At 38.3% G+C, this 27,207-nt stretch overlaps 1 protein-coding gene across 10 annotated transcripts in view; it reads left to right on the forward strand.

Annotated features, from left to right (window-relative positions):
• Window positions 1-27,207, forward strand: part of PLPPR5 (phospholipid phosphatase related 5) — a 120,802-nt gene that overhangs the window by 66,228 nt on the left and 27,367 nt on the right. For 6 of the 10 annotated variants that reach the window (XM_078072716.1, XM_036124373.2, XM_078072717.1 and 3 more), the window contains 2 exons: window positions 13,727-13,903; window positions 22,437-22,571. In XM_078072716.1, coding sequence (XP_077928842.1) covers window positions 13,727-13,903; window positions 22,437-22,571 — 312 coding nt within the window. The remainder of the gene's footprint in view (window positions 1-13,726; window positions 13,904-22,436; window positions 22,572-27,207) is intronic. The other 4 variants (XM_036124372.2, XM_036124378.2, XM_036124376.2 and 1 more) reach the window with 1 other exon arrangement.

Raw genomic sequence — 27,207 nt, forward strand, 5'->3', positions numbered from 1 at the left:
AGGTTTATGTCCTACCTATGGTCAGATTTCCATGTCTCCTGTTTCCAGATTTCAGGCCCCTGATTCTGCTGAAGTAGTGAGATCCAAGCATCTTTGCCTTCTGTCTTCTTTCTTCCCCTGTAGCCTCTGCTGTACCACCAGCCAGGCACATCTTCCTCAAGCACCTTAAGCACCTATGATACCTATCTTCTGTCCTCAGGTTGAGTAACATATTCCTTCACACAGCCTTCAAGGCCAGACTAGTTTTCTCAACATAATTCTGGAACTTTATCCAGATATATCTGCTCACTCTTCTGAGAGCAGGCCTTACTCTCTACCCCTTGGTGCCTTTGCTCGCTTCACTGCATGCATCAAAATGCACCCCCAATTCTGGCTGTTCCTTTACAATGAAAGGCCTTCCTAAATCATCCAATATATTTCCACTATTTGAATGGTCAGTGTGATTTTAGTACTTCCTCATTTTTTAAAGATGGATGGGAACCCTTCCATATTTAGTCACAGCCTTTTAGCTGCCGTAGTTGGAATTACCAAAAAGTTGGAGCACTGGCTTTGGCTATGTGAAGCTCGTTTTCTCATCTCTGCCTTGGCCATAGTTGTATGTAGCATTATGCATCTGATTCTGGTCTTCAAGATACCTCACAATTTCACAATCCTTTTTCTTTTTTTAAGATTTATTTATTTATTTGAGAGAGCATGTGCACACTCGGGGGAGAGGTCAGAGGGAGAGAGAGAATCTCAAGCAGACTCCACGCTGAGTGCAGAGCCCCACATGGGGCTCCATCCCATGACCCTGAGATCATGACCTGAGCCAAAATCAAGAGTTGGACATTTAACCGACTAAGCCACCCAGGTGCCCCAATTTCACAATCCTTTATCATCAGTTCTGAAATCTCCAAAACAAAAACAAAAAAAAAATTGTAAACGCAAGGTTATTTTTTATTTTGTGTGTTTTTGGGGTGGCTGTGATTTTGTGATTTATAGCACATAGATATTTGGTCTTCATCCACAGTTCCTGACCCACAGCTCTGAAAACCCTTGGAATTTCTTGTGGCAAGAGTGATAAATGTGTCTTTGTTATGTTAATAAGGTAACTTTTGGAAAGCTTGCGGTTCCTGTCCTGTAGTGGTGGGGAGAGGCAGTCTTAACCTGTAGAATCTGGTGCTATCTCTGGATAGATGGTGTCATAATTGAGTTGAATTCTAGGATACTTAGCGTCTGGAGAATTCTTATTGTTGGTGTGGGAGAATCCCCCTGCTTGCTCCCCTCGGCTCCCTCATTGGAATTGGTGATCAGACTTGAACTTTTTTAATGGCAAAACTGATCTTCCCTGAATCAATTCGGTGAATTAATGTGAAGCTACTTATAGTCTTATTTATTCTCCTTGCTGTGAATATCCATATATTTAAATGTAGAAATTTGAATATGTTTCACTGTGGGGTGTGTCATCTGACCCCATTGAGGGTGTCCTGTAATGAGAAGTACATGCATCACTTTTAACTTTCTAAAATCTGAAAATATTCTGAATTCTGGAATACTTCACAACTCAGTGGTTCATATAAAGGATTGCATCGCTACTTTTCACATTTGACCTATGATGAAACTAAGGCTCAGAGAGGGTAGGTCACTCACTAATGTCAGATCACCAATCTACTGGAGGGTTAGGACTAGAAGTCGGATGCTCTGAGTCCACCTGAGGCATGACCCCCTCACTATGGCCACCTGAAAGGTGAAGATGGAAGAGAAAGTAGATTCTTTTACCAGAGCCATTAATTTTTCAGAAAACCAATAGAATTCTGGAAAATAGCTTCTTAGACATTATTTCTGAAATATAAAAACTACTACACACTTCAAAAAATAGCTAAAGTAACATGTAAGGCAAAAAAATCACAGATTATTTATGGAATAATATTTGTGGAATTTGTATATATTTTTTTTCTAGTTAGATGTTATCAGTGTAATATAGACACAAGTCTAGGTTCAAAAGCAGTATTTTCATTCATTCATTCATTCATTCAGTGCTTCCTATATCCCCAACTCTTCTTATGTTCCCAGCCTCTGTACTAATGTGCATGTTGGCAGCCGTGTCATACATGGAGTTTTGGTACCTAGGTCAGCCTTGAGAAGTCTATTTAACTCATTAAGGTACCTACCATATAGTAGTGCTGTAGGACTACCACGGAGTCTAATGTTTCCATGAGAAAACAGGTAAAGCATTTTGATTCTTGGTGTATATGTGAACATCATTATCCCTCCAGGTGGGTATCTAGATTTCCTCATTAGAAACGTTTCTATCAGCTGTTGAGGCTTGGGACTAGTTAACTTTGCTCCTTACTCACCTTACTTTCCACCCCCACCAATCTCCACTCAGTTCAAACTCATCCACTCAAATGCACATGCGTGCACACACACACACACACACATCTAATTAACCAATGAGTCTTACCAATTCAACTTCCTAAATATTTATCTAATCTGTTCATAACTGCAGTTCAGGACATGACGATCCAACACCTGGAACCACTTCAGCCAAAGTGACACTTTAAAACTCGAATATGCTCCTGTCATTTCCTCCTGTCCCCGTAAGGGTTCCCTATTTTCCTTTTACTAAAAATCCAAACTCCCTCACTTGACCCACAAATCCTTTGGTAACCTGGCCCCTGTTAACCTCTTTATCTTAATTTTCTGCCACTCCCCTCTCTGCAGGTCCCTCCCAGGGCTCACCCCCACCCCCACCCATAGAGCCTGCTGTCTGACACTTGGAGTTATTTTCAGTTCCTCTGCTGTCTCCTTTGCAGGCGCTCTCACCTCTGTTCTAAGAACTCCACAAGCCCCACCCACCCCCCACAGACTGAGGCAGAGACCTCTCTATTCATCCAGCCTCACAGTAGTCAGAGCATGGACTTCATAGTTAAGCTGCTAGAGTTTGGATCCCTGTTTCATCACTAGTAGCCCTAAGACCATGGACAAGTTATTTAACCTTTCTATGTCTTACTTACCTCTCCTGTGCCCAATGCTGTGGGATTATTTGGGTTACATAATTACATGTACAGCACTTGGCACAGTCTTTGATGCATGGTAAGCATTCGGTAAATTTTAACTTGCATTATGATTAACTAGCTATTGAGAGTGAGTCATGCCAGCCACTGAGGTGACAAAGAAGAAAGGGTATTTCTATCCCTCATAAGCTAGCAAAGGAGAAAAAAAATATTGTTTCAATACAAAAATGATGTCTTTTCCCAGTACTTATTATGAAACCAAATGCTGGGTAGCAAAATGAGAAAGAGATCATTCCCCCAACAACTGGGAACAAGGCTGAGAATGCGATTTGAGATGCAGGGCAGGCCCCTGTGAGAGAAGGATCTATTGACATCTAACCACTTGGTTGCCCCAAACCCAGAATGTCTTGGGGTGAGGGAGAAGAGTGGCCAGACACGGGAGCTCATGCTTTCCACTTTCCTTCTGCGTCTTGAGGGGTAGTGAGGTGAAAGCTGAAAATTGGGTTAGGTTACAATGGGGGTGAATCTGGGCAGCTTTTAGTTAAATGAAAATTGAGGGAGTGGGGGAGGAAAATCTCCAACACTGAAGTGAGGGGAGGAGAAGGTACCTCCTGAGACCCCTGGGTGACCAACCAGGAGATCTTCCCACCCCTGTGATTTAGCCACAGATGAGTGTTAAGAATGAGGTCAGCGATATCCTATGAGCACACTGTTCAGTACCTCAAAATGTCAAGCCATGGTTAATATTTATGATATTTATCATGTTTATTGAAATTACTGTAAAATTGATAAAGTACTTTGCTGCTGGTTGCAACTATATATATATATATATATATTCTCAATTCACATATGGCCACAGTGACTACTACAAGACTGTGTATGTGTGCACGTTTCTCTTCCTTATTGTGATAGGACACTTACCGTTTTAAGCTATGAGTTTTTTCCTGTTATTGTATAATTTAAGACAATATCTCAAGATGTGAATCCAGTTCTTAATATTTAAAATTTTTCTGCTTCTATATGTTATATGGAGGTATATAGTGCACATCCTACAGAGATCATGTCTACGAATAATCACGCACTCATTAATTATAGTTTCTTTCCTGAAGAAAGTCTGAGAGAAAATGTGAATCCTAAGATTTATCTACAAATTCAAACAGTTTTGAGGATTAGGCATAGACATATGAGATGAGATATTTGAGATTCACCATTTTACCACTGATTTCTTGTCCCTGACATTTAACTTGTGTATTTTAATAGCTTCGCATGTTGTATTTTCTTCATTTGCCTTTAAGTTAAACTAAAACTGATTCCTAAATTCATCTAGCAGTCAAATGCACGTTTGTGTAGTATTTAAAGATCTCCAGATCCATCTTTTACATATTAATTTTAGTTCCTTACTTGCTAGTCAGCAAACTTTAAATCTTAGAAATGACAGAGTTCTTAAAATCATGGGAATCAAATAACTTTGGCTTGCATGTAACTCCTCAGCCAGGGCATAGCTTTCTTTTCCTTGTATCGCAATCAGAAATAAGACAGCAGCCTATCTTTATCTAAATATTATCTTACTTTTTATCTGGTGTATGGAAAACGAATGTTAAATGGGGACTATGTGTGGTTCTTGATTTTAGACAGAGAAAATGTCAAGTAAAAATGTTTTTATTTTTCTAGCTGATAGATGAAGTGCCACGCATACAATGTATTTATCAGGGGGTCATACTGGAAAGAAATGGGCTCCATGTTAAATTAACCACGGCTGCACTTCAGGGATAAGGTAAATGTGTCAGTGATGAAGGAGCTGTTATTTACAACCAAACCATCAATTGGCCATTGTGCTGGGGGCAGCTGAGTCACTGAGCATATTCGGATCTTAACTGCACGTACCAGCTGGTCCTGAACACTGAGGGTGTTGTTACTCACATCACATTTGTGACTCCCTACTGTTGCCCATTCAAGGACATCAACTACATGATAAATTCTGTGTTCATGATTATGTAATCTTTTGTTAGGTACCCACTAAGTATATTGTAAGGAAATGGATGACTACTCTTCATTTTTCAACTACAATATGTTTAAGGACCTTTATTCCCATGCCCACATGCTATTTGATTGATTTTTATTAGTTCTCCCAGCAAATATATAGTTTTAATCTAAATAACCTCTTTTTAATCCTTTAGGTGGATTCCAGTCACAAAATAAACAAAAATCTTCCTGGTGCCAAGTTTTCATTCCTTATGTAATTTCTTGTGCCAAATCCCACAAACTATTATTGTCATTTTCATTTTATAAATGATATAGAATTAAGACTCAGAGAAGTTAAGTAATTTGGCTAAAGTCACAGACCTAATCAAAGGTGGATTGACATTTTAACCCAGAATATTAAACTCATAATTTGAGCTTTTCCTCCTGGTTTACACTAACTAAATATGGAATCTCCCGAGCACCTAAAGGGTGTCAGTGAAATATAAAACAAATGATTAACTTTGATGAAGTCAAACATTAAAAAGTAGATGTTATGATAATTAGAACCTGAAAAAAATAGACTGACTCTGAAAATTCAAAATAATTCCAAAATATCACTTTATCACATTATGTGTTATTTAAACTGTAATATATGAATAGATGTAAAAGATAAATATAGATAAAAAGATATACATAACTGTTGTCTGATAAAGCCCAGGTACCCTAAAAAATGGTTTTAGTTCAGTGTCCAACTCCAACAAATATAATAATTAAATAACAAAATAGCGATAAATGGTGAAATGCATACAATCTTTTTTTACAATTAACTGATACATTTTTCATTCCCCTTATATAATGATGCTCTTTTTTAGGTCAGCATTATCGAATAGATTATTTAGATTATCTAATAGAAACATAAAATGAACCATGTATATGATTTTTAATTTTTTAGTAATCACATTAAAAAAGCTTAAAAAAAGTGAGATTAATTTTAAAATATATTTTATATGACTGAGTATATCCAAAATATTACCAATTCAACATGTACCAACATAAAAATTTTTTTTTATTTTAAAGATTTTTATTTATTTATTTGACAGAGAGAAACACAGCGGGAGAGGGAACACAAGCAGGGGGAGTGGGAGAGGGAGAAGCAGGCTTCCTGCGGAGCAGGGAACCCAATGCGGGGCTCGATCCCTGGACCCTGGGATCATGACCTGAGCCGAAGGCAGACACTTAACGACTGAGCCACCCAGGCGCCCCCCAACATAAAAATTATTAATGAGACGTTTTGCATTCCTTTCTTGGCAAAGTTTTTGAAATCCAGTGTATGTTTATTTGACACTTGCATTACATCTCAGTCTGGAACTAAATTTTCATCTCAAATACTTTATCTGTATTTAGATTTCATAAAATTTACAGTGTAAAAACTAGATGCACATACCCAATTTGTTCCAAACATATTTAAAATGTTTCTAATAATCAAATCAAGTACTAGTTTTGAAATTTAAATTAAAGTTAACTAAAATTAAAAATTGAATCCTTTGGTTCCACTAACTGCATTTCAAATGCTCAACTGCTACACTAGCTAGTGGCTACCATTGGACAACATAGCTCTGGGATTGCTCATCTATTATTCATTTGCCTTAGAGAAGGATGGGTCATAAGAGAAGGGCTGACATCTCCCCATCTCCCTTTTCCCCAGTTCCTGGCAACCACCACTCTATTCTCTGCTTCTATGATTTGACTATTTTAGATTCCACGTAGAGAGATCATGCAGTATTTGTCTTTCTGTGCCTGGATATTTCACTTAGCATAATGTCCTTCAGGTTCATCCATGTTGTCAAAAATAGTAATATTTCCTTTTTTTTTTTTTTTAGGCAGACTAGTATTCCATTGTATATGTAGTATATGTACCACACAGAGATTTAATGTTCAGCAATGTGACTATGGTCAACAATACTGTATTGTATACTTAAAATTTGTTAAGAGAGCAGGTAGATCCTAAATGGTCTCACCACACACATACACAAAATAGTAACTCTGTGAGGTAATGGATATATTAATTAGTTTGATTGTGGTGATTACTTAACAATGTATACATATATAAAAACATCAAGTTGTATACATTAAGTATATACATTTTTTATTTGCAAATTATACCTCAGTCAAGGGTGGGGGGATAGGAAAGAGATGAGCCAGTATCAATCAAAAAATAAGACACTATTTAGTTTTTTTTTTAATTTTTTTATTAACATATAATGTATTATTTATTTCAGAGGTACAGGTCTGTGATTCATCAGTCGTACACAATTCACAGTGCTCACCATAGCACATACCCTCCCCAATGTCCATCCCCCAGCCACCCCATCCCTCCCACCCTCCACCACTCCAGGAGATGAATGGATAAAGATGTGGTATATATATACAATGGGAGACACTATTTAGTTTTAATAATCAAATCTCTTTTTGTCAAAAAAGAACAGGAATTTCTAAATCCTAAAACTACCTTTACATACCAAAAGCAAAATTTGAAGATCTGAGTATCATGAGCCAGTTAATAGAGAGAACACAGGATATAATGTAAGAGGTGATACCGTCAACCTTGGGGAAGAGAAGGTGCATTTCTGGGCCTAGGAAGTGGGAAGATTGGAGGAGAGCAAAGAGCAGAATGGCAGATGTGATCATATGAGTGAGCACCCTGAGGTTAGAAACTCTGAGAAGGAAATTAGTCACCAGGTAATAGAAACTCCAGAGAAGTTGAAGAGAAAGCAGAACGTAGATGGGCTTTTTCTCATTTCTGGCTTGAAACTGGAAGAATTCAACCTCAGGGCACCCCGAGAGCAGGGAGGGCAGGCAGCAGACGAGATGGGTGTGGTGGCAACCAGGGGACCCTGCAACAGAGCCGGAGAGGACAGGCAGCCCACTTGGGGCTGGAAGGAAGATGTGCTGGGAATTCAGAGGAATTTGGTAGCATGTGAGCCTAGATGGAACAAGTCAGCATGGGTTCACAAGGACATTAGCAGTGATCGTCAGTACAGCACCCAGTGGAGACCAAGTGGGAGAAGCACAGGGCTGTGGAAGCCAGCAGAAATGAAGAGGTCATTCTGTAAGACAGCTCTGTGGCTGATTTGAGGTTGCCTCCCCTCTTGGGCAGACCTCCAAGAGGACCCCAATGACATTTTGCCAGAAAGGGAAGAGTGAGAAACTGAGAACAACTGACAGTTTATTAAACATTCCTCCCTCCCCTAATCCACTCCTGTTCAGTCTTGGATGGATGCTTATGATGGAGTTTAGATCAGTTATGGAAAATAAAGTAGCTGCGTGCTTTATACAATCTAGATTGCAGTATATAAAATTTATGACTTCAATATACTACTGTTTATTGCACTCCCGCCTCACAGCCCTGAAGGGCCTGAATTATGTGAACACAAATCTGTCTGGTACAGAGTCTATGGTCTTTCCTCTATTGTGTTAACTCCCATCACCCTTCTGTTACACACCCTATCAGACACCTTTACATTGCTGTTTGGCAAATCTATGAATGTAGGTAAGTATGGATACAACAGTAAGACTTTCAGGACACTGTATAGCTGGCTTAATAAATGAACCTAAGAGATGGTGTTCAATGTGCCCATACCAACTTGCAAATAAATCTCTAGTGGAGTGCCATGAAGCTCTATCTTTGATGCTATGTGGAGCTAATGAGAAGCTCAGAGAAAGAACTAAGATAATAGATGTCATCATAAAAGTTCAAAATGGTCTTGACAGGGTGAAATATTATTTTGAAAACAATTAAGAAGTTTGATTTTTTTGAGTAATCCCAGCAGTCCAAAATAGAGAAACTTGCTAGGGTATCAGTCCATGAGAAGAAATCACAAACGCTCTGACCAGTAGTGCTATGTAGTTATTGAAAAACAAAACCCCAAAAAAACTATTACTTTTTTAGACTGTATTAATCAAAACAGTCAAAACCTGGAAATCAGTTTAAAGATGATCCAGTCCTAACCTAATTACAAAATACATATCCCTGAGTAAGACCATAGGGTGCAATCCAGAAAAGTTAGTTATACTCTGAGCTTGTCAGAGGATATGTGGCTTGGGGGCTTCATTTCGGACTCTACATTTTAGAAGGAGGACTAGTGTATGTCAGAAGCACTAGAATGTCATGTTGCTGAGGGATCTGGCCACTGAGTTATTTCCATACTGATGGGTGGAATTGAGGTCAGTTAGTCTGTAGGAAAGAAGAGGCAAATGATAAGAGTAGGTGGCAACTACCTGCAAACAAATAATTAGTGGCTGTCTTTAGACAGAGAACTTAGAAGAAAGAAAACAAAAACTGCAGAATGGCATAAGGAGAAGGTGAAAGAAGCATAAAAACAAGAGAAGGAACCAAGTTCTCCACATGCTCAGCCATTATACACAAAATGATCCCAACGCACCAGGTGCCATCTTCACGATCACGCAGCACAGTAGGTCCTGGGCTTCTGTGTTCTTCAGCCTGGTCCTGACTTAACCCCTGCAGTTACCGGGCACTCACCGTGGGCCAGGCTCTGTGCTGAGAACTTTCCCTATATTATGTCTTTAGTCCTTTCAGTACTGTGCGGTGATGCTGTCACGATCCTTTACATTTTATACATAAGGAGACAGAGGCTTAAACAGATTGGATAACTTGTCTGTGTGAGTGGCAGAGCTAGGGATTAAACCAGATCTTACTGGTTGCAAAGTGGATTAGCTGATCACTAGGCCACAGTTATCTCCTCCTTAGGATCAGTTTTACAAATCCCAGTATGTTCCATTATTCACATACTGAGCCGATATTGACTGAAGGTAGTAGTTTTCTTTTGACACCATGACGGATGACCACAAACTTGGTGACTTAAAATAACCCAAGTTTATTACCTTGCAGTTCTGCTGTTCTGAAATCCAGCATGGGTCTCACTGGGATAAAATCAAGGATTCAGCCCAGTTGCATCCCTTCTGGAGGCTCTGGGGGAGAATTCATTCTTTGATTTTCCCAGCTTCTAGGGTCTGTCTGAATTCCTTGGCTTGTGGCTCCCTTCTTCTGTTTCATAGGATTAGTGCATGGGCATCTTCGGGGAGCTATATTCTTCCTATCATAGGTGCCTGCCCTGTAACAGGTATTGCTCCAGGCAATATGAGATAGACAAGGAGGAGAAGGACAACAGCAAGTAAACAAATACATATGCCAGACAATCTGTGTGGCAAAAGCAAAAAACAATACAATCATCTCAGTAGCTGCAGGAAAAGCATTTGACCAAATTTAACAGTCATTCCCCCACCGCTTCTCCTTTGCTGGGAATGCTCATACTCATCCTTCTGGATCTCACCTTAGATGTCTCCTCTTGAAGAAACAATTTCAGGCGTATAAGTAAGTGCTTAACAAACACAAATGTCTGTTTTTATTTTTACTTACTTATATAATAGTATTTTAAAATCACACGGTGCTTTCTCAACTTATGCAACAGATGGATGTTTATTATCACAGGTGAGTCAATTCACATTTCTGAATAACATGGGCATTGTGATTACATTTTAGTAAAAGCAAACAAGTAAGCAAAACCCCTTTATATGTGTGTCAGTTGTTGTATGTATTTGTATAAGCAAGGAGAAAAGTGTAGAAGAATATATATCAGGCTGTTAGTGGACAGCAGATGATCAGCTTTGGTTTCTGCATCTTTGTGCTGATAAATACTCATGGAATGGATGAACAAGGACTGCTAATAATGGTTAAATAATGAATGGGTTCTGTAAGGTAGTGAGCATCCACTGATCCTTGAGGACTGAGTGGGTATCATCCTGCTCAAATCATACATTCTTCTGTTTGTTTTATTTTAGCTACATTTTGACATCTGGTTAACCTAGATGGTTTCCTAAGTGAATTAAAAACCAAGAGAGCATAAATAATCAATTTCTGTACTGTATCCAACTTGCTTAATAGATTCTTATGCCATAATTTCCTCTTCTGCAAATTAGGAATAATAGACTTTCTGTAAGAATAACAAAATTAGACTGGTTAAAAGGCACTTATATTCATAAAGTACCAAAGAGTTGTCGAGTATAAGTGAAAACTCTCTAATTTTTCTTTTGTTACATCCATGCCAACTGATTATGCTCCAGAAAAATATATTATAAAGCACTGCTATGATCCACCTTAAAGTTGAATGTATTTGAACAAATGTCACCCTTTTTCCATAACCTTTAAAATTAAATCTTCTTCCTTTCTGGGTCTGGACACTAAGTGGGGATCTGGTGGAGGAAGAGCCAAATCCCAGGCTATTCCTCATACAGAAGCTTTTTCATGAGTTTGCACTGTAGCCAGACTGTATCTTTGGACTCCATATAACCAATGTTTGAGTCATTAAAGCAATTGGAGCAAACATTCAAAAGAAACTTCAGAGTCATCACCCAAGCTTATAGATAACTCTAAGCCTACACAACTTGGACAAGTATCTGAGATGGCCTTTGAGGATGAAGGGGAAGACAAATGCTTTCCAAAACCAGATAGATTCTGTGGGAGATTTTCCACACAGACCATACTTGCATTGCTTCTTATTTCTCCCTAGTAGCAAAGTATAGATGTGGCTTCACCCTATGATATTACAGCAGCCTTCTTTCTCCTCTCTTCGATTTCAACTCTCTTGTATTCGCTGATACTCAGCTTATGTCCATTGGCCGTTTCCTCCATGCAAGAAATCAGTGAAGAAAGAAGGAGAGATTGAGGTGCTTTACTTCTCATTTACATCTCTCCATTCTCAACAGTGCCACCCCCAATAGCCAAATTGTGTTTTCTTCATAATAAGCTTTACCTTGATTCAATTTTTTCATCTATGAAATGAAGGTAATGATGAGATCTGACTTATATGGCTATTTTGAGAATTTAATAAGATAATTCAGGTAAGATACTTAGAACATTGCCTTGAACAGCGATCACTCATTAAATCATAGCTATAATGAATATTAGCAATATTAATACTCTTCATTTATCATTCCACATTTATTTTGTCTTAATAAGGACAGGGTATGTTTAGAGTTCTGACAGATGTGAAGAAATGCAAAAGCCAGACAGAATTAATCGACCTTATAGCTGTGTTAAAGAAAATCTCACGAGCAGCCCAAATTTCACTCCCTATTCATAGGCACTAGTCAGATAAAGAATTAGTCCAGTAGATGCATCCTTGGCAACCTGAAATGGTGTGCTATCCCTGCCTTGTTATTCTTGTGGGTGGAGATCTTTAACACCTTCTCTCAGAATGGCAGAAACATCATTTTCTCTCTCTCATTCTTCTTGTTTCCCCTTCATGTCTACTTATCCTTCGTCACTGAAATTATTCGGCTCTTCCACGCCCAGGCTTACAATACCCGACTCGGCTCCGAAGGTCACAGGCCCAAGATGAAACAATTCATCTTCCCCCCCCCCCCCGCCCCCTGCCAGAATGTTGGGACCTGAGAGAGATGGCAAAGGGCTAGAACTTGGCTAGATGGAAGCTTTGTATCACATGGGTTGTTTAAATATTCATGCAGCCTCTTCTGGCAGCTAACAAGGCTGCAAACTTTGCCCAGAAAAAGAAAAAGGAAGATAATTACTGAATTTCATAGCATTCTGAAATGGCTGCTGTGAAGGAAAAACTTAAGTGCTGATTTTTGGTTTAATCTCTCAGGCAAATGTATTTTTTTTTTATTCAATGCAGGACAATAGGCAAGTGATTAAATGCATTTCTAAGTATTTTTTCTGAGCGTGTCATCAGTGTTAGATACCCACTGACATTAATACCATGAAAACGTATTGGACTGTCAAAGCCACCTCCTTTATAATTACTTTACTAATGACTTGAAATATTAACTGACACATCCCGTTGCAGTCAACAGCTTTGCTTATGTAGTAACACAGGTTGAAATTATCAGCAACTGAGCAATAGAATAAATCAGAGTGGAAAAAAGACCAAATTTTTCTTGAGCCTGGTGGCTCACAATGTGAGGACATTTCATTTAGTGAAATCAATTGGCACTATCTGCTCTTCATTAGCATATGTGAAGACACCAAAAATGTAGGTGTCTATTCATTGTTTTGTTTGTTTTAAGGAGACATTTCCCCTGATTGTAATTAAGTTTTTTTGTTGTCCTAATTCTGGCTGATAAAATTTAATTAAAACAAAGTAATTTCACAATTTCTGAAACAACATAAAAGCAAACCTTGTCACTGCACTGAACCTCAAATTCTTTCTTCAAAGTACTGTCTATTCAGTGAAAATCAACTTTATTTTGTTTTTTATAACTACAGTCACAAGTTCTGACCTATCAATTATGCGTCCTCCCAATATGGCATACAAAAATGTAAGCATTAAAAACACCCCTTCATCAGTTTGCCCCTTCTAACAATAGTGATCTAAGATGTCAATTCAGATAAAACAATAGGTACTTTAATAGCTAAATATTAATAGTTTAATAGGTACATTAAAAGTTAAAAACGTCACTTGGAATGTCAGTGTTCAGTGTTTCTAGATGATTCATATTACATAAGAATTGGCCATTAGTAAATATCAGGTAAGTAAAATTAAATAATCACCATTCTTAAATTCTACTTCTAAGAAAATTCCTTCAAAAAATTCATAACTACGGTAAATTATTTGAACCCTGTAGGCATAGGTATGTCTATAAATATGTATGTGTACATATATACAAATACATCGGATATATATTAAGAAAATACCTTCATGAAAAGTTGTATTTTTCATTTAATGTTTCAGATGTACATTACCAACACAATCAAAGCCAAAGGAACAAGACTTGCTAAGCCCGTTTTATGTTTGGGCTTAATGTGTTTGGCCTTTCTTACTGGACTCAACAGAGTAGCAGAATATCGAAATCATTGGTCAGATGTGATAGCAGGCTTTCTGGTTGGAATATCTATAGCAGTATTTCTGGTAAGTACAAATTTATTCGGATTTCACTGCATTTTTAATTAACTTCTATAATCACCTGCAAGAAAATACAAGTGTGAATCATCAGGTTTCTCTAAATGTGGTGTATCAAATGATAATATGTATATTTTAGGTCATTCATTTCTTCCTCCTTCCTCATTTATTCAACCTAAAGTCAAATTTGGGGATGAAAAATACATAAATTCTACACTCAAAGGTGAACAAAATATTTTCACATAAAATGGAACAGGGCTAAAACACTCAGTCCTCCCTGGCTAGTTTTTAAGACTAGGTTGCTTGGATATTTTTAAAATGTCCTCAGGTCACTTTTCATCCCAGAGTATCTAGAGCATCCCAAAGTACCCCAGGGCCTTAGCATAGTATCCTCCATGAACTGCCATGTCACAGCGCTGGCTAACAGGTGAACCTCATTTGAGAGATGAATTGGTTCCCTTCAGTAACTAAAAATCCATGGACGGTTTCCAAGACAATACTACCTCAAGTCAGATTTTGCCAAGAGGTGAAGAGCTTATGTAGTGATTTCTAATGAAGTAAGCATGCCATCTCTATTCCTTTTATAAAATCTCCTTGGAATGGAGGTTTTGCAGTCAACAGCTTTGCTTATGTAGTAACACAGGTTGAAATTATCAGAGACAAAACTACAGGTTTTGGTTGTTGGAAAATATATTTTAGTCTGGCTTTAGAAATAATCAATCCATTATAAGTTTGAGTCTATAACATTTAACCCAGATGGAAAATGTATAGACTATAAATCAAAACATATTTTTGCATTGACACATTATAATAGGAAAAAACACTTTATTTCCATTTTGATTACATTTAAATTGCTTCTCACGCTTAACTTCCTTTCTTCAGCTCCTTTCCCTAGTTCATAACCAGTAAGCAAAAACTTGTATGAACCTTTCCAGCTAACAATTTGTGCGCCAGGCATTTTAAATAGGCAACGTTCTGTAGAACCTCCTATGGTAGAGTGGTGAGTATGACCTCATCCCTGCCCCACGCCCTGTACTGCTTTTCTTCCTGATGTCACTCCCTCTGATTCCCCAGCTGCCTGGGAGCCTAGGCCCACCCCCATCTCTCTCCCAGAGATACCGTATGGCCCCAGGAAAACTGGGGCCCAGGCTTGGGCCAGACCCTTTTCGTTTCTCTCACTCACCACAGGTAAAGCAGATTGAAACATTTAAAACAAAACAAGGCAAACACCTTACATAAACCCTGAGAAAAGAACTACCAAAAGTGAAAATTTCAAAGCACTAGTGTCAGATGTAACTGTGTTTCAGCTCCGTGGGTCCAGAACCTCTTCACTTGGCATCTATCTCATCAGTCTTCCTACTTATTTTCCTGTGGCCATTGCCAACTTCCCTTCACTTCCAATAAGCATCCTGACCCCCTGCAAGACCGAATCTAGAACGCTAATCTCTTCCCAGTCACTTCCTCATCTGAGAACCTGGTGGTGAATGAGTTGGACTGTGGATCCCCCTTGGGCTCAAGCCCCTCTGATTGCACATATTCAGAACCTTCCACAATGGTCCTTCAGACATTCCCACACACCTGGAAAATGACCTTATGAAAAGGTCACGTGAAGATAATGCTTTAACTGTAATCACTAAACAAACATTTGTGCATTCATGCACAACCGTTTCTGAGTATGAGTGCCTACAGGTGCCAGGCACTGTGCCAAGCACTGGGGATGCAAGCAGGCTCAGATAACCATGATCTGTCTCCTGTGGGTGTTACAGTCTGGTTCAGGGGTCAGACAATAATAGGTTATTTCCTCAACTATTCCCTTCCTCTCTTCCTTCAAAACAGAAACATTTACTGAGCCCCTGTTAAAATCCAGGCACTGTGCTTGGTGCTGGGGATTAAATACATGAAAAAGATACAGTCTACTTAAATAGATCACAAGATAGACACCAAGAGTTTTATAGAAGGTTAAAGGTAATGATATTGGTTCATATACTCAGGAGATCTCTGTTGGGATTAGGGACAGTCAGAAAGGGGAGGGGATACATTAACTTGCAAAGTTTGTAAAGCAGGAAGGTCTAAGGAGGGGCATAAGGCATGAGAACAAAGAGCACAGTGCGCAGAGACAATATAAAATGCTTCATAAAATAGGCATTTATGGAGCCCTTAGTCTATTGTGGGCCTGGACAGAGCATGCACACGAGGGGCAGTGGCATCATGGAATGGCACCAGTCATCCAGCGTGAGTGACAAGAGTGGGAAATAGAAGAACACAGGGGTAGTTATCCTGAATGGCCTTGTAGGTTACAATAATCTGGGCTTTTTCTCTTTGTAATGGAGGTGACTTGAGAGCCACAGTCAGAGTTCAGGTGAGTTAAAGCTGGTTGAATCTCAGCTTCCTTATTTACTCAGTTTGTGCCATTATGCAGTTTTCCTTATTTGTGCCATTACTAATGGACCTTTCCGAGCCTCAGGTTCTTCCTCATTAAATGAGGCCAATAACAGCCTTCTTAAAGCTTATAAAGACTTAAAAGTTTAAATGAAATAGTGTATGTTCAACGAATGGACACATGAATGACTGAAATCAGTCCCATAAATGATAGTTTGCTTCCTTTCAGCCACTTTTACTCGATGATACAATCCGTGCTTTGAAAGTAGGTTTGTTGGAAAGTAAAACTCCAGATGAGGATAGAGGAGGCAAGTTGTGCAGAACCAGGGAAATCAGATGGCCCAAATCAGGCCTCTGTGAGCACAGAGAGAAGGGAGACTATCTGGGAGGTCTGTGGAGATGGAAGGCTTGGAGCTTGATGGCACACTGGGGATGACGGAGGCGAAGAAGAGAGAGCAATCCGTGATAGTTCCCGGGCTTCTCATTTGGGCAAGTAGAACATTTATTCTGAGCAGCGACTCCAGCTCTGGCTTGCAATATCCTGGGGTGTCTCCAATTATCTTGCAGTGTGTGCAGAACTCTGAAATGGTTCCAGAATAAAATGAGCACTAACCTACTCCAAGACTCTATGTCTCAGTTAAAGGCATCCACATCCCCCAGTCACCCAGACCCAATGTCTAGCGTCTGTCTTTGACTCATTCTTCTCGTTCATCCCCCACACCCAGTGATTCATCTGGTCCCAGTTTATTTCCACTACAAAATGTCTCCTCCACATTTCATTTCTTGGCCATTCTGACCAAAATGTATACCGTGGGACTGTACTCGATTTTTGAGATTAGTGCTTTTTTCCCTTTCTTCTATCTCTGGGTTCCTAACTGCCTCCTCACTTCAGACTCTCCTCCAAATACTTTCCATTCTGCCTCTCTTTTCTTTAGAACATAATCCGTTGCTAATAACAAGACAAAACAAACAAACAAAAAAACAAACCTCATTCCTGCTGCATTAAACCCAGATACTTCCACTGGGCTTCTGGGATTGTCGGTAATCTAGCTGCCCTCTTCCCAGCCAAGTTTATTTTCCCTCCTTGCAGGGGAATCCTATACTATGTATCCACTCAGTTTCCTTACCCTCACAGACAGGTTCTGTCCGGCCTTTATGTTTGCCCCAGCGAGAATGCCCATTCCTCTGTATATCTTAGAGAGCAAAACAGGTGTCTAGGAGCCACGTGAACCTAGGTTTGAATCCTGCTTTTGCCACATGCTGCGTGTGTGACCTTGAACAAGTCACTTGTCTCATTTTTTCTAACCTAGTGAGGCCTCCCTGACCTGTATTTAAAACGGCTTTCCCCCTGCCAAGGAATCCTTTCCTCATTCCCTATTCACTTTTCTCCGTAGCATGTTCCAACTTTTCATATACCACATACAATATTTTTGTTTCTGTTTTTGCTGTCAAACCCACTAGGATGTAAGCTGTGCATGGAGAAGGCATTTGTTTTCTTTACCGTGAATTCTCAGTACGCAGTACAGGGTCTGGTAGTTAGGGGGTTCTCAGGAAATACTTGATGGATGAATGAATGAATGGGGAACTGGTTTATTTCTTCCCAGAGCTCTTTCAAGGGTTAAGTGAAATCCCATATGTAGTAAGTACAGGCGTGCAGAACTCTGAAATGGTTCCAGAACCATTGTGTGGTGCAGAGAAGGAGATGCAGATCATGATCCTCACCTTTGATGACTGTTGAGATCCTTTTTGCACTTGAGATTTTTCTCAGGCAAGTCCCAACTTGCCCAAAAGGTGTCCCTGACTACCTCATTCTCTCATTTTTCCTGAGTTTCCACTGCCCTCAAAGTCTGGCCTGTTATATTCTAATGAGGATTAATACCCTGTCCTGGTTATCACTTTCATCCCATGTGCATTTTCTTTAAAGTTAGAGAACAGGGGCACTTGGGTGGCTCAGTCAGTTAAGCATCTGCCTTCAGCTCAGGTCATGATCCCAGGGTCCTGGGATCAAGTCCCACATGCTCCCTGCTCAGTGGGGAGCCTGCTTCTCCCTCTCGCTCTGCCTGCTTCTACTCCGTCTCTCTCTCTCTCTCTCTGTCAAATAAATAAATAAAAATAAATAAAGTTAGAGAACAGAGTCCCCCTGCTTAAGAAAATGCAAAACAAATACTAGTTGAACAATAGTTGTAGATTGGTTAATATTATTTAACAAATATATGCTTAACAAATGTATGCTTCAAAGTGCTTCCAAAAAAGATGCCCAGGGTCAAGTCGAGTAGTTCAAGTTTACTGAGGCACAGCAAGAACTTGTCATGTTATCATATGTAATATAATAATAACAATAAGAGTTATTTGTGTAGTCTTTACTACATTAACTCAATTAATCCTCACAACAGCACGGTGAGATGTAGTTATTATTGTTCTCATTTTGCAGGTAAAAAAAGAGCAGGTCTAGTTATATTGAGTTGTTTGCCCAGGCTCACAGTGAGTAAATCAGACAGCCTGGCATTAAGGCCCAGTCCTGTTTGACCCCCAGAGCCTAAGCACTTACCCCCAAGCAATACAGATGTTTTACTTGCTACAAATGAAGAGGGAAAATGACCACAAATAGATCAAATTAATTTATTATCACCACTGGCAAAAGAACACAAAAATATATGTGTAATGGTGACTTATTAGTGTCATTTTTGTAGGACAGGGTAGAATTATACACGTGGAAGCCATTAATGTAAAAATAGAATGTTTCAGAGGAATGTCACTTTAAATTATATAGGAACATCAGAAAATTTGAGAATTCTTGGCCTTGGCTCATTCATTAGTCAATTCATTCACTGTGGCACTGGGAATACAATGGTGAGCAAAAAAAAAAAAAGAGAGAGAGAGAGACAGCATCTCTGCTTTTGTAGCGCTTACAAGGAAGCTCTCTAAGGAAGAGATTCACATCAACCGAAGTATTATGTATTATGCTAACAGATGTATAATTTCACTAGAAATCGGTGCTTTGATGAAAGCATCAGGGATTGACTTGATCAAACAAATAAAAACAGCCTGAGGTCAGAGAAAGCCAGTGAAGAAGCGATATTGAGATGAGATACCACAGATGAGTAGGATATGGTGCCCAAAGAATGTGGAGTTGAGTATTCCAAACAAAAGGCAGTGAAAGGGAAGGACAAAGAAGGAAGGCTGCAAAGGTGGGCAAGGTTTACACTATAAGAGAAATGGGTAACCCAGTCACATAGTTTGAAAAAGGCTGACATGATCCAATTTGCATTTTGGAAAGATCATTCTTATGTCACTATAGAAATGGATTGGAGGGAGCCAAGATTGGATTTAGGGAGACTTTAGAAAGCTACGCAGGAATCCAGGCAAGTGGTGGTGATTGCTTAGTCTTTGGAGTTGGTGGTGGAGATCGAAGAAAGCAGATACAAGAAATCAAAATTTTTAGGAAGGAAAATTGAGCAAATTGACTGGTTGTGTATAGGAGGTGTAAAGGATGAATCCAAGTTTTCAGCCTTATGCAATTAGGGGAGAGGGCATGTGGGGGTTGTTTTCCTGAGAAGATCCAGAAAAATATCAAGCTTTGTAGTGGAGTCAGGAGATAGGCAGATCTTAGGTTTCACTTTGAACATTTGTTGAATTTTTCCTACCTTTGACAACCAAAGGAATGGACTAACTTGGTAAGATATTGCAACCTCTTCCCTTACAAATTGAGAAAACTCAGACCCAGAGGACTGTCCAAGAACATACAGACTTGGGATCAAAAACCAAGCCCCTTGCTTTTACCTATAAGCATTTTTCTTTCTTATTTTTTTAAGATTTTATTTATTAATTTGACAGAGAGATTGAGAGAGAGAGAGAGGCAGGAGAGGAACAGAGGGAGAGGGACAAGCAGACTTCCACGCGGGGCTCAATCCCATGACCCTGAGATCATGACCTGAGCTGAAATCAAGAGTTGAACGCTTAACCGACTGAGTCACCCAGCCCCCACCATGAGCATTTTTCTGATAGGAAATCAGTTCCATACTTATGAATGTTAGCAGGCAAGACATGTTAAATATTTGAATATGGTTCTAAAGAAGATTTGGCATTTCCTCCCTTATAATTTAAATAATAACAGTAATGAAGAATAATCATTATGTTAATAGATACTATTTAATGAATATCTACTATCTGTTAGGTGTTTAAATAGTTCGCATATGAATTCTCAGCTGCTTCAGTGGTGTTGTCCTAACCCTCAATTACGGTGAAGAGATAACTGATACAACCTTTCAAAGAGTTTACCAAACCTAAATAATATAAAAGCAATTATACTAATTTCAAAAGCCCATATTAACTCTAGATGAACTGTTCTTCATCTCATGACTTCCACACATCTATATACATAGTTATTTCATTTCAACAAATTTTACTTCACAAGAATTTGTAGCAATTTTTTTCATCTGCCTAATCTTTCATTAGTTTATTTCTATTAATGAAAAGGGAAATATGTTTGTGTATTTCATGAAGTGATTGTGGAAGCTTCTTGACTGTTATGTTGTTATTGGCTAAAATTTTTGATTATATCCTTTGTACTCCAAGCAGTGGTCAGTTGGCAAACTACAGCCATTAGGTGAAATTTGGCCTGCTATCTATTTTTTTTTTAAGTTACATTGGAACACTGACATGCCCATTCATTTACGAATTGTCTATGGCTGTTTTCACACCAAAATATCAGAGTTGAATAGCTGCTGCAGAGATTATGTACCAGCAAAGCCAAAAATATGTACTATTTGCCCCTTACAGCCAAAATTTACTGACCCTTTCTATAGGGCAATCACTATTAGTCTTTTGTAGGGTCATGAGTTGATACTAGGCTTATCAAGTACCCATCTCTAAGCTTGTACCATCCCTTACATTAAAGATCTTGATGGCAATGATAAAGTTAATGAATCAAATTATCAGGCTTTGATCTGTGTTTCTGATCTGTAATTATTCATGGAAATGGAAGGATAATAAGTATTCCACAACTAGGGAAATATTTTCTCTAAGATAAAGTCTCATAGTATGTGTTATTATTTTGTAGATTTATAAATTTTATTTAAACACTGGAGAATAACCAAGATCTAATTGGCCTTTGAAAATATTCAGTAATGAGCTCTACTAAAGAAAGGGCTTTCCAAAGGAGCATTTGTGAAAATCTACAATGTAAATGTGTAATTACATATTAAGCATTTATTCTTTTAAAAAATGAATGTTAGGTTACAACTGCAAGGAAGTTCTGTATTTTGGCTTGATAATAGGCTATAAACCCAGAAAAAGAAGGCTCAAGAATATCTTATCCACTGCTTAATATAAGCAAACAATAGCAAGTAATTTTCCTGTGCTGTTTAATTCACTATTTCTTAAAGTATGATTCACCTGCATCAGAAACTTCTGCAATGTATTTCAAAAAAGTGGCAACTCCTAGGCCCCATCCTTCATCTACAAAATCAGAATCTTTAGGGGAGGGCTTAGGAACGTGCATTTTTAACAGTGGTGGGCCTTTATTTTTATGTAACCTGAAGTATGAGAACCTCTGGCTTAGTTCAAATGCTGTCACCTATGGGATATAATCAACTGAAACAAGGGTCAATTTCCTTTATGTAAAATGTCTTCTGTTTCACTGGTAGCCACAGTAAGCTATTGTTGAAATGCCAAGTATACATGGGATACAATAATAAACAATAAACTAGGTTAATTAAAGGGATGCTACTAAATTAGAAAGTGCCAATTGTAGAAGGTTTGTTATGAATGTAATGATCTTGAAGCAATGAGAAATAATTAGCATTTAAATTAAGTTGTAGGTTAGCTGCATTAGGGAAAGGTTAGCTTGCTATGAATTTTTATAAGGCTATGATGTTATTTATGGATTGATTTGAGCATTGACTATAACCTAATTTAATGAAAATTTTAGAATAATGAAATTGTCATTATTAACTGAGCTACACATTATTTGATACATTTTCTTGAACACATTTACACTGGAATAAAATTTATACTAGATAAACCTGGATATAAAGTTATATATGTAATACTTAAGTAATTTTAATACTTTATTTCTATGATTAGATTTAGTAAGCTACTTAAAAGGTCATAGTCACAGGGAGTGTGGCTTTGCTTCAACTGCATTTTTTTCCTGAAATTTTAGGTTGTGTGTGTGGTAAATAATTTCAAAGGAAGACAACCAGAAAATGAACATATACACATGGATAATCTGGCACAGATGCCAATGATCAGCATTCCTCGAGTAGAAAGTCCTTTGGAAAAGGTAACATCTGCACAGGTGATTCATGATTTAAATTCTCAGATGTGATTGTGATCTAGAGCAAATGAATAATCATTCCTGAGAGTTCTCCACAGTCATGTTTGATTTACTGAAGCAAATTTAGAATCTAATGTGGTGTTTAGCAAGAATTTAGTCACTGATAGCATCATCTTAGAAGAATGCATATCACATTGAAAATAATTCTTTGAATACCTCATGCTAAAAGCTGAGTATTTATGTATGGAATATGTTCTGTACTTTGCCATAACTTTGAGATAAGGAACACTGTGCAATGATGAGTCTCATGCATGGGTGAAATGATAAGGTAGCCTCATTTGAGAATAGATGCATTTTTTTCATAAAATACATTCCACTTTTCCCATCATCTATTTATGCGAGAGAAGGCTTAGGATAATGCCTAGGACATAATATGGCTCAATAAATTTTGTTGAATCTCATTATATAAAGATCTGGCAGCAAGAAAACACCAATCATGCTCTCCTAATCTGGGAGGTCCTGAGGGTCAGGTTGGGCAGAATGGAGCCGGACCAGGTAGCACTTTAAATGGCAGGTCAAGGCTTCATTGGGCATGACAATGAACCAATAGCCAGGTATTTAACAAAACTTTTCTTGAGACTTTTTCTCTAAACTTATCTGGTGAACTATGGAGGGTAATATTACTTAAATGATGATGCAATTATGTACATTTGTAATTGGTTCAGTGATTACCCAGAGGGTTATTAAAGGCTTCTCATCAGTCCTGTCCATACCCACATTTTGATAGATATGTTAGATGAAGAGATCAATTACATGCTAATCAGGGGCTTAGATGGTATGAATCAGTGAGGGATAATTAATACATTGGTTGAAAAAATAAAAGTTCTTGAGAGATTAGATACAATTAACAACTTGAAATAAAGCAAATGTTTTGGATTTGGATTTAAAAAGAAGTTCATGTAGGGTAGGGTACATCTAGGGTAACTACACAAACAAAAAAGCCTCAGAGGGTATAGTAGGTTACCATTTGGCATGTGTCAACAGCATGTTACAGCTGCCAAGAGTTATATGATCTTAAGTTCCACTTAGTGAAAATAATATCGTGAATGAGGGGATTGATGGTTTGCTCTGCTCATATTAACTTGGAACACCAAAAACTGCCCTTATTGACATAGTTTTGAGGAGGGCATCGATAAAATAGAGTAGTCGGTACTCAAATATTTGTTAAATGCGTGAATGAATGTGTCCAGGACAAGTGAGTGGACTCAAAGTCATGGATTATGAAAGACTGTTGAAGGAATAAAAAATGATAGAGAAGAAAGAAAACTCATGGAAGAAGTAATAACGTTCCATACATATCTGAAGGACTATTGTATGGCAGAGGGATGCGATTTCTTCCGCCAGCGCCTCAGAGGTCACGGTTAGGATGACAGAAATGAAAGTGTTAAGAAGACAAATAATGTCTAGAAAGAAGGAAAAACTTTCTCAAAATGGGATGTCTTCCTTAGGAAAAATGAAATTTCCTTTTTAAAAAAGAATTCCTTTTATTATAAGGATTCAAGAAGAGTTAAACTATCACTTATCCATGATACTGTGGAGGGAATTCAAGCATCACTGTGAGGATAGAGGTACTAGATCATCATCATCATAATAACAATATTAATAGCTACCTTTTAATAATCATTTGGTATGTGTCAAGTACTATGCAGATTGCTTATGTAAATTCCACAAATACACTTCTATGCTCTGAAAGTCTAACTTCATTCCTTACAACAGTTTTTAAAGCTGGGTGTCATCTTAGTGGCAAACGCTGCTAATAGTCCACAGTATCCCTTCCCCCATTCTTCCTTTTAGTAACTGAATTCCCCAATCCAATTTTAGCTACATCCGCCACTGCCTAGCCCTGGTCTGTATCTCCCAGCTACCACTGCAGGTAGGCGTGACCATGCAACTAAGTTTAGACCAACGGGATGTAAGTAGAAGTGGTCAGTGCAACCTCTGGTTCATCGCTCGAGGACTCTTGTCTCTGTCTCTCCTCACCCTTTTCATCAAGTGGAAAAGGTATGACTGGAAGTAATCTTTAACTTTTTAAGATGACCGATCCACTTTGACAGCCTAAGCTCCTGGATGAGCTCAGGGAGCAGTCCGCAGACACACTCTAGATGGTCCTGAAAGAAAAAGAAACTTCTTTCCTCTCTGAACCATTGGATTGTTTTCATCTCTTTCCCACAGTGGCTTAGCTGATGCCCGATTACAATAAGTGTCTCCACTGTACAGTTAAGAAAACTAAACTCCCAAGTGTTAAGCAATTTGCAAAAGTCCACATCATCGATAAGCAGCAAAGTTATACAATGTGATATTTCCAGATACATGTGTTTTGTTTAAAACTGAATAATATATAAAAATTATATCTTTTTTAACTCAAGAAATGAATATAGAAAGCAACAGAATTTAGGAAGAGATATTAGACATATTTTGAAGACAATGGTCAGGTTAATAATTAGTCTTCATTTTATATACCTCTGAAGTTAACTTGAAAAATAATCACTGTCTTCTGTTTTTTAACATATTTATTTGTGTAAAGGTTCTTTAGTAGCCTCCTAGCATTGCCAAGTATCCTTATATATCCTTACATCCTTTTATATATAAAATGATCATAAATTCCTGTTGTTGAATTTAAGCAAATTTATATTTATTTAGTGAGTTTTAAAATATGAAAGCAAAGATATTCTATTAGAATCTGTAGATTTCAAGACATCAGTGTGTATTAACTTCTTTCATTAATTGTTTTGTTTATGACAAATTCATGTGCTCTGTTTTTACTTTGGTAGTTAGGGAATAAAGGTAATTTAGGTGATTTGAATCGGACTCGGTTCTCCCTTTTGCCCCCCGAAGGGCATTGGCACACACCTTGCTGAGTTCCGACTTTGCTCCCCACTCTTTTTATCCTGTTTCCAGGCAGAACGCTGTCTGCACGATACAGGATCTGCTCCTGCATCACACAGACCACAGGAGGATCACGAACCGAGCTACTGGGGACGTATCTCAGGCTTCCTTGTGGAGCTCTGTTGCTGAGAGGACATGTATTTGTGCTCATCAGCCAAAAGGGGAGGAACGCCATCACTTAAGGGAAGCCCACAGTGGCTTTCTCTGTCTTTTGTGATACAGGATATTTAGAGTAAATATATTGCTTTTCATCATAGTTCACGATGGGAAACAAGTGAATACAAAATTCTTCCCAGTATTTGATCTTAATAATTGATAATTGGAGAGTGGCAATAGGTTCTTGAAACTGGCCCTCAGAGGACAAAAAGGGAGTCCAGTATGAAAGTTTGGTCTGCAGACCCCGCCAGTAGTTTGAGCACTGTGATGTATTATGCCAAGCCATCGTTTTCGGCTTGCCAGTTTTGTGTGGAGAAGGCAAAGGGTTTCTTTCAGAAGTTATGTACTTACATAACCTCCTATGTTCAAAGTACATGTTTGATAAACTGTAAGCTACAGAGTAATTACAACATGCCAGTGTTCTTTATTTTTATGCCAGCAATTTATTCCTTAATTATAGGGAGTTTGTCATATAGTTAATTACTATAGTTTATGAGGAAAAGTCATGATTTTTCTGAAAGCTAAGTAAATCTGAACATTCATTACATTTGGTTTTATGAAAAGAATTAATCATCTGTGGAAACTGGCCCCTCATATTTCATAGTCCACTAAATATTTAAGTTGCCAGTAACTTCATTACAGCTGTTTGTAATATCAAATCATAAAAGTCTAACTGTGTATCAGGAGTGAATAAATGATTAAATCAGTGTTACATTCCTATAATGGAATCCAGTACCTTATAATGCGGTGTTACAGCCACAGGTTCTGGAGGTAGACTGGCTGGGAATTTGGGACAATTTTGACCTTGGGCAGCTTATTCAAATACTCTGTGAATTTTCTCAATCATAGAATGGACGTTGTGAGAGTTCAATAAGCTAAGAGTAAAGCACTCAGAACAGTATCTGGAACCTATAAAGCCCTTATCACTGCCAGTTATTATTACCACTTAACAGTTGAAATGGATGGGGTAAATCAAGATGTGGAAAGTTTTCTGATACATATTGTAAAGGTTTTTTGTTTGTTTGTGTTAATTTTATTTATTTATTTATTTATTTATTTATTTATTTATTTATTTGAGAAAGAGAGGGAGAGTGTCCATGTGCCCCTGAGTCAGGGGGTGGGATAGCAGAGGGGAAGGGAGAGGGCCACAAGCTGACTCTGCGCCTGCTAAGCCCTTGAGCTCTTGGATCAAGTTGCAGGGCTGGATCCCAGGTCCCTGAGATCCTGACCTGAGCCAAAACCAAGAGTTACGTGCTTAAAAGCCTGAGCCACGCAGGAGCCCCATGGTTGTTGTTTTTTTTTTAAGTTGATATATATATCGTGTGTGTGTATGATGAAGCTAGTTATGTAAATTACCGCACAAGATAAATTCTTTCTAGTAAGATAGAAAAGAGCATGTAGATGAAAGAGAGAGAGAGAGAGAGAAACTAGATACCAATCTGAAAGCAATGCTTCAACCTAAGGAAGCAACTGGGATAGTGTACTAGATTTCTTTTCTTTCTTTCCCTTCTTTTTGTTCCTTTGTTCTTTCGTTTTTTCATTCTTTCTTTTTTTC

The sequence above is a fragment of the Halichoerus grypus genome, chromosome 5, assembly GCF_964656455.1.
Source record: "Halichoerus grypus chromosome 5, mHalGry1.hap1.1, whole genome shotgun sequence".
Lineage (NCBI taxonomy): Eukaryota > Metazoa > Chordata > Mammalia > Carnivora > Phocidae > Halichoerus > Halichoerus grypus.